General features: G+C 44.3%; 1 protein-coding gene across 1 annotated transcript in view; it reads right to left on the bottom strand.

Annotated features, from left to right (window-relative positions):
* The window catches only part of zfpm1 (zinc finger protein, FOG family member 1), a 76,879-nt gene that overhangs the window by 35,785 nt on the left and 27,612 nt on the right, over positions 1 to 13,482 (bottom strand). The window contains exon 2 of the mRNA XM_087797402.1: positions 5,170 to 5,337. Coding sequence (XP_087653528.1) covers positions 5,170 to 5,337 — 168 coding nt within the window. The remainder of the gene's footprint in view (positions 1 to 5,169; positions 5,338 to 13,482) is intronic.

Below are 13,482 nucleotides of genomic sequence, written 5' to 3'. Positions count from 1 at the left end.
AACAGAGACACAGCAACACAAAAATAAACAGAGACACACACATATAAACAGAGACACAGCAACACAAAAACAAACACACACACACACATATATAAACAGACACACACACACTAAGAAACACAGACACACACACATATAAACAGACACACACACACACACACATAAACACACACACATAAACACAGACACACACACACACACACATAAACACAGACACACACACACATATAAACTCTCTCTCTCTCCTCTGCAGGTTCATCAGTTGCTCGGCTCCGTCATTATCAGTCGTCTGTAAATCAAGCTTGTTTGACGAACCTGCTCTTTCAACCTGAGATCAATACTGACTCGTTATCTGACCAGCTCGCTAATAAAGGCCCCTTATCCACCATCTGGTGTTCACACACACACACACACACACACACACACACACACACACACACACACACACACACACACACACACACACACACACACACACACACACACACACACACACACACACACACACACACACACACACACACACACACACACACACACACAGTAGTGATAACTGCTCTGATAACTTGAGCAAGAAAAACACATTCTCACAGAAACTAGAACAACTGTTCTCTACTTTATTAATGTGTACGCACAAACACACACACACACACACACACACACACTCACACACACACACTCACACACACTCACACACACTGGGCCAGAGAAGGGGGCGTGTGCGACGGAGGAGGACGTGCACCGGACGAGAGGATGAAGACCTGAAGACGTGGACTCGAGAGAAGTCTTCTGCGGCGGCACACATGCTGCCTCACACACACACTCGCTCACACACACATGCTGCCTCACACACACACTCGCTCACACACACACTCGCTCACACACACACTCGCTCACACACACTCGCTCACACACACATGCTGCCTCACACACACTCGCTCACACACACACTCACACACACACTCACTCACACACACATTCGCTCACACACTTCCTAATCTCTAATCTGGTCTCGATTAGCACCTGACAGAATTTCCATGGGTTTATCAAACCGAGCCAACCAGCAGACTCTTATCGCCGCAGCCCCAAAATTTCACAAGAGCAGGAATTTTTTCCGAGATTAAAAAAAAAGAACAGCAGCGGAATCTTGAGCACCAACACCAGCCGCTATCTGCAGGGGGGGGTGTAGGGGTGGGGGGTACGGTGGGGGGTCTCTGCGAGAGGGGTCGGGGGGGCCATGGAACCTGCTGAAATATATTTGATTCCTCCAGACACAACAGCGATAAGAGTGAGAACACGAGCAAACGTCAGACGCAGCTTTGTCTAGTTGTGACCGGGCCTGTGACTCCAGAGGCCGGCGCTGACCCGGGATCAGTTTCAGGAAGCAGGTTCACCGAAAAAACGTTGTTCCTGGAAGTCACGGTAAACTCAGGATGAACCCCGTTTCTTCAAACCGGAAAAGGCTGTTACCATGGCGACGGATACATTGCACAAACCCGGAGGAAGCTCGGAAACACAAAGTTATGTGTTGTTGTAACATTCACTGAACACCTGTTACGTGTCTTTGCGAAGACATTGTTTTCTCTCTTCAAGCAAGTGATTGGTCAACTTTATTGTACCTTAAAAACATTTGTTTGTACTTTAAACTCTTCTTGAATTAAGTGTAATTTCTACACACGTGGTCATAATGTTTTTACACATAATTTCTACACACGTGGTCATAATGTTTTTATACATAATTTCTACACACGTGGTCATAATGTTTTTACACTAATTTCTACACACGTGGTCATAATGTTTTTAAACATAATTTCTACACACGTGGTCATAATGTTTTTATACACAATTTCTACACACGTGGTCATAATGTTTTTATACATAATTTCTACACACGTGGTCATAATGTTTTTATACATAATTTCTACACACGTGGTCATAATGTTTTTAAACATAATTTCTACACACGTGGTCATAATGTTTTTATACATAATTTCTACACACGTGGTCATAATGTTTTTAAACATAATTTCTACACACGTGGTCATAATGTTTTTATACATAATTTCTACACACGTGGTCATAATGTTTTTATACATAATTTCTACACACGTGGTCATAATGTTTTTACACATAATTTCTACACACGTGGTCATAATGTTTTTAAACACAATTTCTACACACGTGGTCATAATGTTTTTATACATAATTTCTACACACGTGGTCATAATGTTTTTATACATAATTTCTACACACGAGGTCATAATGTTTTTAAACATAATTTCTACACACGTGGTCATAATGTTTTTAAACATAATTTCTACACACGTGGTCATAATGTTTTTAAACATAATTTCTACACACGTGGTCATAATGTTTTTAAACATAATTTCTACACACGTGGTCATAATGTTTTTATACATAATTTCTACACACGTGGTCATAATGTTTTTAAACATAATTTCTACACACGTGGTCATAATGTTTTTACACATAATTTCTACACACGTGGTCATAATGTTTTTAAACATAATTTCTACACACGTGGTCATAATGTTTTTATACATCATTTCTACAAACGTGGTCATAATGTTTTTAAACATAATTTCTACACACGTGGTCATAATGTTTTTAAACATAATTTCTACACACGTGGTCATAATGTTTTTACACTAATATCTACACACGTGGTCATAATGTTTTTAAACATAATTTCTACACACGTGGTCATAATGTTTTTAAACATAATTTCTACACACGTGGTCATAATGTTTTTACACTAATATCTACACACGTGGTCATAATGTTTTTATACATAATTTCTACACACGTGGTCATAATGTTTTTAAACATAATTTCTACACACGTGGTCATAATGTTTTTACACTAATATCTACACACGTGGTCATAATGTTTTTAAACATAATTTCTACACACGTGGTCATAATGTTTTTATACATAATTTCTACACACGTGGTCATAATGTTTTTAAACATAATTTCTACACACGTGGTCATAATGTTTTTACACTAATATCTACACACGTGGTCATAATGTTTTTAAACATAATTTCTACACACGTGGTCATAATGTTTTTAAACATAATTTCTACAGACGTGGTCATAATGTTTTTATACATAATTTCTACACACGTGGTCATAATGTTTTTAAACATAATTTCTACACACGTGGTCATAATGTTTTTACACATAATTTCTACAAACGTGGTCATAATGTTTTTATACATAATTTCTGCACACGTGGTCATAATGTTTTTACACATAATTTCTACACACGTGGTCATAATGTTTTTAGACATAATTTCTACACACGTGGTCATAATGTTTTTACACATAATTTCTACACACGTGGTCATAATGTTTTTACACATAATTTCTACACACGTGGTCATAATGTTTTTACAAATAATTTCTACACACGTGGTCATAATGTTTTTACACTAATATCTACACACGTGGTCATAATGTTTTTAAACATAATTTCTACACACGTGGTCATAATGTTTTTAAACATAATTTCTACACACGTGGTCATAATGTTTTTACACATAATTTCTACAAACGTGGTCATAATGTTTTTACACATAATTTCTACACACGTGGTCATAATGTTTTTACACATAATTTCTACAGACGTGGTCATAATGTTTTTATACATCATTTCTACACACGTGGTCATAATGTTTTTACACATAATTTCTACACACGTGGTCATAATGTTTTTACACATAATTTCTACACACGTGGTCATAATGTTTTTACACATAATTTCTACAAACGTGGTCATAATGTTTTTACACATAATTTCTACACACGTGGTCATAATGTTTTTACACATAATTTCTACAAACGTGGTCATAATGTTTTTACACATAATTTCTACACACGTGGTCATAATGTTTTTACACATAATTTCTACACACGTGGTCATAATGTTTTACACATAATTTCTACACACGTGGTCATAATGTTTTTACACATAATTTCTACACACGTGGTCATAATGTTTTTACACATAATTTCTACACACGTGGTCATAATGTTTTACACATAATTTCTACACACGTGGTCATAATGTTTTTACACATAATTTCTACACACGTGGTCATAATGTTTTTACACATAATTTCTACAGACGTGGTCATAATGTTTTTATACATAATTTCTACACACGTGGTCATAATGTTTTTACACATAATTTCTACACACGTGGTCATAATGTTTTTACACATAATTTCTACACACGTGGTCATAATGTTTTTATACATAATTTCTACACACGTGGTCATAATGTTTTTACACTAATTTCTACACACGTGGTCATAATGTTTTTATACATCATTTCTACACACGTGGTCATAATGTTTTTATACATAATTTCTACACACGTGGTCATAATGTTTTTAAACATAATTTCTACACACGTGGTCATAATGTTTTTATACATAATTTCTACACACGTGGTCATAATGTTTTTAAACATAATTTCTACACACGTGGTCATAATGTTTTTAAACATAATTTCTACACACGAGGTCATAATGTTTTTACACATAATTTCTACACACGTGGTCATAATGTTTTTACACATCATTTCTACACACGTGGTCATAATAGGTGTGTAAGTTTGTGTGTATTTGTGTAGCGTGTGTAAGTGGGTCTGTCTGTCTGTGTGTGAGTAGGTGTGTAAGTGTGTGTGTATTTGTGTAGCGTGTGTAGGTGTGACTGTGTATGTGTGTGTGTGAGTAGGTGTGTAAGTTTGTGTGTATTAGTGTAGTGTGTGTAGGTGTGTCTGTGTATGTGTGAGTAGATGTGTAAGTTTGTGTAGCGTGTGTAGGTGTGCATGTGTGTGTAGGTGTGTAAGTTTGTGTGTATTTGTGTAGCGTGTGTATGTGTGTGTAGGTGTGTAAGTTTTTGTGTGTGTGTGTAGCGTGTGTAGGTGTGTCTGTGTATGTGTTAGTAGGTGTGTAAGTTTGTGTGTATTTGTGTAGGTGTGTAAGTTTGTGTGTGTTTGTGTAGCGTGTGTAGGTGTGTCTGTGTATGTTTTTGTGTATTTGTTTAGGTGTGTATGTGTGTGTGAGTAGGTGTTTCTACACACGTGTTCATAACGTTGTCGACATCACTCTGACGCGGGAACACGTGGGGGACTCACCTTCGTTGTACACAGGTGTGTACACAGGTGTGTACACAGGTGTGTACACAGGTGGGCTGCAACTCTCTCCTTCAACAGAGTCCTCGGGGTCAGAGGCTCCGCCCTCTTCTCCGGACACGCTGAGGTCATCCGTGTTCTCCTCGCCGACCTCGAGGTCACCGAGAGAACCTGTGGAGAGAAGCATCATGTGACCTTTGAACCCAAGACCTCGTGCCTCTGAACACACACACACACAAACAAAGACCAGGACCGGCTCCTCAGAAGGATTAGGAGCGGCGAGGGAGAGTCCACCTCAGACGGCGGCGGCGAGCGGGGGAGGGGGGGGGGGGGTGATTAGCGGCGAGCTGATCCGTATCAATTACTCGCCATAATCCCCACTGACCGCTGCAATTATCCCGCGCTCGTCGTCTGCTCCCGCGCTTGAAGATTCCATCAGACTCGAGCCACTTAATGTGGATTTCACACCTTCCGCGGCCGCACCAGCGTGTCCGAGGCTCTGTTTCTGGATCACGACCGGAACCAGATAATGACGGCCGGAGGCTGCAGACCCGCCGCGGAATCGGGCGCCACGAGAACCAGAGGAAGTTTGAAAGTTTCTCTGAAGCGAAGAGTCTGGAGTGAATCTTTACAACACTAGTGTGTGTCGTCACTAGTGTGTGGTCACTATTGTGTCGTCACTAGAGTGTCTTCACTAGACTAGAGTGTCTTCACTAGAGTGTCTTCACTAGACTAGAGTGTCGTCACTAGAGTGTCTTCACTAGACTAGAGTGTCGTCACTAGAGTGTCTTCACTAGACTAGAGTGTCGTCACTAGAGTGTCTTCACTAGACTAGAGTGTCGTCACTAGACTAGAGTGTCGTCACTAGACTAGTGTGTCGCCACTAGAGTGTCGTCACTAGACTAGCGTGTCGTCACTAGAGTGTCGTCACTAGACTAGTGTGTCGCCACTAGAGTGTCGTCACTAGACTAGCGTGTCGTCACTAGAGTGTCGTCACTAGACTAGCGTGTCGTCACTAGACTAGAGTGTCGTCACTAGACTAGAGTGTCGTCGCTAGACTAGAGTGTCGTCACCAGACTAGAGTGTCGTCACTAGACTAGAGTGTAGTCGCTAGACTAGAGTGTCGTCACTAGACTAGTGTGTCGCCACTAGAGTGTCGTCACTAGACTAGCGTGTCGTCACTAGAGTGTCGTCACTAGACTAGCGTGTCGTCATTAGAGTGTCGTCACTAGACTAGCGTGTCGTCACTAGAGTGTCGTCACTAGACTAGCGTGTCGTCATTAGAGTGTCGTCACTAGACTAGAGTGTCGTCACTAGAGTGTCGTCACTAGACTAGAGTGTCGTCACTAGAGTGTCGTCACTAGACTAGCGTGTCGTCACTAGAGTGTCGTCACTAGACTAGCGTGTCGTCATTAGAGTGTCGTCACTAGACTAGAGTGTCGTCACTAGACTAGAGTGTCGTCACTAGAGTGTCTTCACTAGACTTCTCTGAAGCGAAGAGTCTGGAGTGAATCTTTACAACACTAGTGTGTGTCGTCACTAGTGTGTGGTCACTATTGTGTCGTCACTAGAGTGTCTTCACTAGACTAGAGTGTCTTCACTAGAGTGTCTTCACTAGACTAGAGTGTCGTCACTAGAGTGTCGTCACTAGACTAGAGTGTCGTCACTAGAGTGTCTTCACTAGACTAGAGTGTCGTCACTAGAGTGTCTTCACTAGACTAGAGTGTCGTCACTAGACTAGAGTGTCGTCACTAGACTAGTGTGTCGCCACTAGAGTGTCGTCACTAGACTAGCGTGTCGTCACTAGAGTGTCGTCACTAGACTAGTGTGTCGCCACTAGAGTGTCGTCACTAGACTAGCGTGTCGTCACTAGAGTGTCGTCACTAGACTAGCGTGTCGTCACTAGACTAGAGTGTCGTCACTAGACTAGAGTGTCGTCACTAGACTAGAGTGTCGTCGCTAGACTAGAGTGTCGTCACCAGACTAGAGTGTCGTCACTAGACTAGAGTGTAGTCGCTAGACTAGAGTGTCGTCACTAGACTAGTGTGTCGCCACTAGAGTGTCGTCACTAGACTAGCGTGTCGTCACTAGAGTGTCGTCACTAGACTAGCGTGTCGTCATTAGAGTGTCGTCACTAGACTAGCGTGTCGTCACTAGAGTGTCGTCACTAGACTAGCGTGTCGTCATTAGAGTGTCGTCACTAGACTAGAGTGTCGTCACTAGAGTGTCGTCACTAGACTAGCGTGTCGTCACTAGAGTGTCGTCACTAGACTAGCGTGTCGTCATTAGAGTGTCGTCACTAGACTAGAGTGTCGTCACTAGACTAGAGTGTCGTCACTAGAGTGTCTTCACTAGACTTCTCTGAAGCGAAGAGTCTGGAGTGAATCTTTACAACACTAGTGTGTGTCGTCACTAGTGTGTGGTCACTATTGTGTCGTCACTAGAGTGTCTTCACTAGACTAGAGTGTCGTCACTAGAGTGTCTTCACTAGACTAGAGTGTCGTCACTAGAGTGTCTTCACTAGTCTAGAGTGTCGTCACTAGACTAGAGTGTCGTCACTAGACTAGAGTGTCGTCGCTAGACTAGAGTGTCGTCACTAGACTAGAGTGTCGTCACTAGACTAGAGTGTCGTCACTAGACTAGAGTGTCGTCACTAGAGTGTCGTCACTAGACTAGAGTGTCGTCGCTAGAGTGTCGTCACCAGACTAGAGTGTCGTCACTAGACTAGAGTGTCGTCGCTAGACTAGAGTGTCGTCACTAGACTAGAGTGTCGTCACTAGAGTGTCGTTACTAGAGTGTCGTCACTAGACTAGAGTGTCGTCACTAGCGTGTCGTTACTAGAGTGTCGTCGCTAGACTAGCGTGTCGTCACTAGACTAGAGTGTCGTCACTAGACTAGCATGTCGTCACTAGAGTGTCGTCACTAGACTAGCGTGTCGTCACTAGACTAGAGTGTCGTCACTAGACTAGAGTGTCGTCACTAGACTAGAGTGTCGTCACTAGACTAGCGTGTCGTCACTAGAGTGTCGTCACTAGACTAGCGTGTCGTCACTAGACTAGAGTGTCGTCGCTAGACTAGCGTGTGGTCGCTAGACTAGCGTGTGGTCGCTAGACTAGCGTGTGGTCGCTAGACTAGAGTGTCGTCGCTAGACTAGAGTGTCGTCGCTAGACTAGAGTGTCGTCGCTAGACTAGAGTGTCGTCACTAGACTAGAGTGTCGTCACTAGACTAGAGTGTCGTCGCTAGACTAGAGTGTCGTCACTAGACTAGAGTGTCGTCACTAGACTAGAGTGTCGTCGCTAGACTAGAGTGTCGTCGCTAGACTAGAGTGTCGTCGCTAGACTAGAGTGTCGTCGCTAGACTAGAGTGTAGTCACTAGACTAGAGTGTCGTCACTAGACTAGAGTGTAGTCGCTAGACTAGAGTGTCGTCACTAGACTAGAGTGTCGTCACTAGAGTGTCGTTACTAGACTAGCGTGTCGTCACTAGACTAGAGTGTCGTCACTAGACTAGAGTGTCGTCGCTAGACTAGAGTGTCGTCACTAGACTAGAGTGTCGTCACTAGACTAGAGTGTCGTCACTAGACTAGAGTGTCGTCGCTAGACTAGAGTGTCGTCACTAGACTAGAGTGTCGTCACTAGACTAGAGTGTCGTCGCTAGACTAGAGTGTCGTCGCTAGACTAGAGTGTCGTCGCTAGACTAGAGTGTCGTCGCTAGACTAGAGTGTAGTCACTAGACTAGAGTGTCGTCACTAGACTAGAGTGTCGTCACTAGACTAGTGTGTCGCCACTAGAGTGTCGTCACTAGACTAGCGTGTCGTCACTAGAGTGTCGTCACTAGACTAGCGTGTCGTCATTAGAGTGTCGTCACTAGACTAGCGTGTCGTCACTAGAGTGTCGTCACTAGACTAGCGTGTCGTCATTAGAGTGTCGTCACTAGACTAGAGTGTCGTCACTAGAGTGTCGTCACTAGACTAGCGTGTCGTCACTAGAGTGTCGTCACTAGACTAGCGTGTCGTCATTAGAGTGTCGTCACTAGACTAGAGTGTCGTCACTAGACTAGAGTGTCGTCACTAGAGTGTCTTCACTAGACTTCTCTGAAGCGAAGAGTCTGGAGTGAATCTTTACAACACTAGTGTGTGTCGTCACTAGTGTGTGGTCACTATTGTGTCGTCACTAGAGTGTCTTCACTAGACTAGAGTGTCGTCACTAGAGTGTCTTCACTAGACTAGAGTGTCGTCACTAGAGTGTCTTCACTAGTCTAGAGTGTCGTCACTAGACTAGAGTGTCGTCACTAGACTAGAGTGTCGTCGCTAGACTAGAGTGTCGTCACTAGACTAGAGTGTCGTCACTAGACTAGAGTGTCGTCACTAGACTAGAGTGTCGTCACTAGAGTGTCGTCACTAGACTAGAGTGTCGTCGCTAGAGTGTCGTCACCAGACTAGAGTGTCGTCACTAGACTAGAGTGTCGTCGCTAGACTAGAGTGTCGTCACTAGACTAGAGTGTCGTCACTAGAGTGTCGTTACTAGAGTGTCGTCACTAGACTAGAGTGTCGTCACTAGCGTGTCGTTACTAGAGTGTCGTCGCTAGACTAGCGTGTCGTCACTAGACTAGAGTGTCGTCACTAGACTAGCATGTCGTCACTAGAGTGTCGTCACTAGACTAGCGTGTCGTCACTAGACTAGAGTGTCGTCACTAGACTAGAGTGTCGTCACTAGACTAGAGTGTCGTCACTAGACTAGCGTGTCGTCACTAGAGTGTCGTCACTAGACTAGCGTGTCGTCACTAGACTAGAGTGTCGTCGCTAGACTAGCGTGTGGTCGCTAGACTAGCGTGTGGTCGCTAGACTAGCGTGTGGTCGCTAGACTAGAGTGTCGTCGCTAGACTAGAGTGTCGTCGCTAGACTAGAGTGTCGTCGCTAGACTAGAGTGTCGTCACTAGACTAGAGTGTCGTCACTAGACTAGAGTGTCGTCGCTAGACTAGAGTGTCGTCACTAGACTAGAGTGTCGTCACTAGACTAGAGTGTCGTCGCTAGACTAGAGTGTCGTCGCTAGACTAGAGTGTCGTCGCTAGACTAGAGTGTCGTCGCTAGACTAGAGTGTAGTCACTAGACTAGAGTGTCGTCACTAGACTAGAGTGTAGTCGCTAGACTAGAGTGTCGTCACTAGACTAGAGTGTCGTCACTAGAGTGTCGTTACTAGACTAGCGTGTCGTCACTAGACTAGAGTGTCGTCACTAGACTAGAGTGTCGTCGCTAGACTAGAGTGTCGTCACTAGACTAGAGTGTCGTCACTAGACTAGAGTGTCGTCACTAGACTAGAGTGTCGTCGCTAGACTAGAGTGTCGTCACTAGACTAGAGTGTCGTCACTAGACTAGAGTGTCGTCGCTAGACTAGAGTGTCGTCGCTAGACTAGAGTGTCGTCGCTAGACTAGAGTGTCGTCGCTAGACTAGAGTGTAGTCACTAGACTAGAGTGTCGTCACTAGACTAGAGTGTAGTCGCTAGACTAGAGTGTCGTCACTAGACTAGAGTGTCGTCACTAGAGTGTCGTTACTAGACTAGCGTGTCGTCACTAGACTAGAGTGTCGTCACTAGACTAGAGTGTCGTTACTAGACTAGAGTGTCGTCACTAGAGTGTCGTCACTAGAGTGTCGTCGCTAGACTAGAGTGTCGTCGCTAGACTAGAGTGTCGTCGCTAGACTAGAGTGTCGTCACTAGACTAGAGTCTCGTCGCTAGACTAGAGTGTCGTCGCTAGACTAGAGTGTCGTCACTAGAGTGTCGTCGCTAGACTAGAGTGTCGTCGCTAGACTAGAGTGTCGTCACTAGACTAGAGTGTCGTCACTAGAGTGTCGTCGCTAGACTAGAGTGTCGTCGCTAGACTAGAGTGTCGTCGCTAGACTAGAGTGTCGTCACTAGACTAGAGTGTCGTCGCTAGACTAGAGTGTCGTCGCTAGACTAGAGTGTCGTCACTAGACTAGAGTGTCGTCGCTAGACTAGAGTGTCGTCACTAGACTAGAGTGTCGTCGCTAGACTAGAGTGTCGTCACTAGACTAGAGTGTCGTCACTAGAGTGTCGTCGCTAGACTAGAGTGTCGTCGCTAGACTAGAGTGTCGTCGCTAGACTAGAGTGTCGTCGCTAGACTAGAGTGTCGTCACTAGACTAGAGTGTCGTCACTAGACTAGAGTGTCGTCACTAGAGTGTCGTCACTAGACTAGAGTGTCGTCACTAGACTAGAGTGTCGTCACTAGACTAGAGTGTCGTCACTAGACTAGAGTGTCGTCACTAGAGTGTCGTCACTAGACTAGAGTGTCGTCACTAGACTAGAGTGTCGTCACTAGACTAGAGTGTCGTCACTAGACTAGAGTGTCGTCACTAGACTAGAGTGTCGTCACTAGACTAGAGTGTCGTCACTAGACTAGAGTGTCGTCACTAGACTAGAGTGTCGTCACTAGACTAGAGTGTCGTCACTAGACTAGAGTGTCGTCACTAGACTAGAGTGTCGTCACTAGTGTGTCTTCACATGACCTCTCACAAAGGTGTGTCGTGAGTTCATGTGATAACCCCCGCAGGTGTGTTCGTGAAGTGAATCTTTTCAACAGTAGTGTGTCGTCGCTAGTGTGTCATCACAGAGTTTGATGAACATACACAGACACACATAGAATTTGATGAACACACACACAAACACACACACACACACACACACACACACACACACACACACACACACACACACACACACACACACTGGTGGTCTCAGCGTCATGTTCATGGGGCTGAGCATGTGTTTGGGTCTCAGGCGTGACTCGGGGTGAGTGTGTGTGTGTGTGTGTGTGTGTGTGTGTGTGTGTGTGTGTGTGTGTGTGTGTGTGTGTTGACAGGAACAAAAGGAACATGTAGACACATCAGACAACAATGGCGGCTCAGAGACGCGGTGCAGGAAGATCCACTTTTTAATTCTGTTAATTTCACTTGCAGAGCAATTAAAAGAAGGCAGATAATGGCGGAAACAATCGTCTTTGTAAATGAAACATCTTTAGGCTAATTTCACTTCACGCTCGCTCGCCTGCACTTCATTTCAGATAAAGTCCACGCTGGCAGATTTGGACCTTCCGCAGAAGAAAGATCCGGAACAATATTTTTAGAAGCAGATCTAATTTCCAGTATCGGGAGAAACTTCCAGACAATTAATTTCGCTTTAATCACGTCTCTACAAAGACGTCTGCTCGACGCAATTATACTTCTGCGGGAATCAAAGTCGCTCTCGTGATTCTCGCGCTCGCCGCTGTCGACTTAATGAATCCATCGCCCAGGAAAACTTTTTATCCCGAGCAGGGGACGCGGCAGCTCCGGGTCGGCAAGATTACCGGGTCGGCCTCGGCTCGGTTCAATCGCGGAGCGAAGTTAAGTGGACGCAACTTTTACGAGGACGAGAACCGAAGCCTCGCGGCCTCGCTCGCTCTGAGACACTCTCTCTCTCCGCGGAGGTCGGAGGTCAGCAGGGTTCAGCCCCTACACATGGACGAGACCTTCAGTCGGTCTCTGTCGATGTTCCTGATCCAAGATGGCGCAGGAGGAGGAGGACGCGAGGGAGGAAACCTGAGCTCCTGGAGTGGAACCATCAGGCAGAAGAAGGAGAAGAAATGAAGGAGATAACAGAGAACAAAGGAAGTTAACAGATCAGAGGAAGCAGAAGATGAAGAAATTAAGTTATGAAGAGGATGAAGAAATGAAAGAGATGAAGGAGATGAAGTGATGAGGGAGATGAAGGGATGATGGAGATGAAGGGATGAAGAAATGAAAGAGATGAAGAAGATGAAGTGATGAGGGAGATGAAATAATGAAGGAGATACGGAAGATGAAGAAGGTGAAGTTATGAAGGAGATGAAGTGATGATGAAATTTAAGAGATGCAGGGATGAAGTGATGAAGTAGATGAAGGGATGGATGGTCATAGGAGATGAAGTGATGAGGGAGATGAAGGGATGAAAGAGATGGAGGGATGAGGGAGATGAAGTGATGAAGGAGATGAAGTGATGAGGGAGATGAAGGGATGAAGAAATGGCAGGAATGAAGTGATGGATGAGTGGAAGGAGATGAAATGATGAAGGAGATACGGAAGATGAAGAAGGTGAAGTGATGAAGGAGATGAAGTGATGATGAAATTAAAGAGATGCAGTGATGAAGTAGATGAAGGGATGGAGAAGTCAAAGGAGATGAAGTGATGAAGGAAATACGGAAGATGAAGAAGGTGAAGTGATAAAGTGATGAAGAAATTAAAGAGATGAAAGACATTCAAAAGAAACACTGACTTTCTCCTT

This window comes from Callionymus lyra, chromosome 8 (genome assembly GCF_982586985.1).
Source record: "Callionymus lyra chromosome 8, fCalLyr1.hap1.1, whole genome shotgun sequence".
Classification (NCBI taxonomy): Eukaryota; Metazoa; Chordata; class Actinopteri; order Syngnathiformes; family Callionymidae; genus Callionymus; species Callionymus lyra.
The sequence above is the reverse complement of the archived record's forward strand: the minus strand, read 5'-3'. Positions and strand labels throughout refer to the sequence as shown.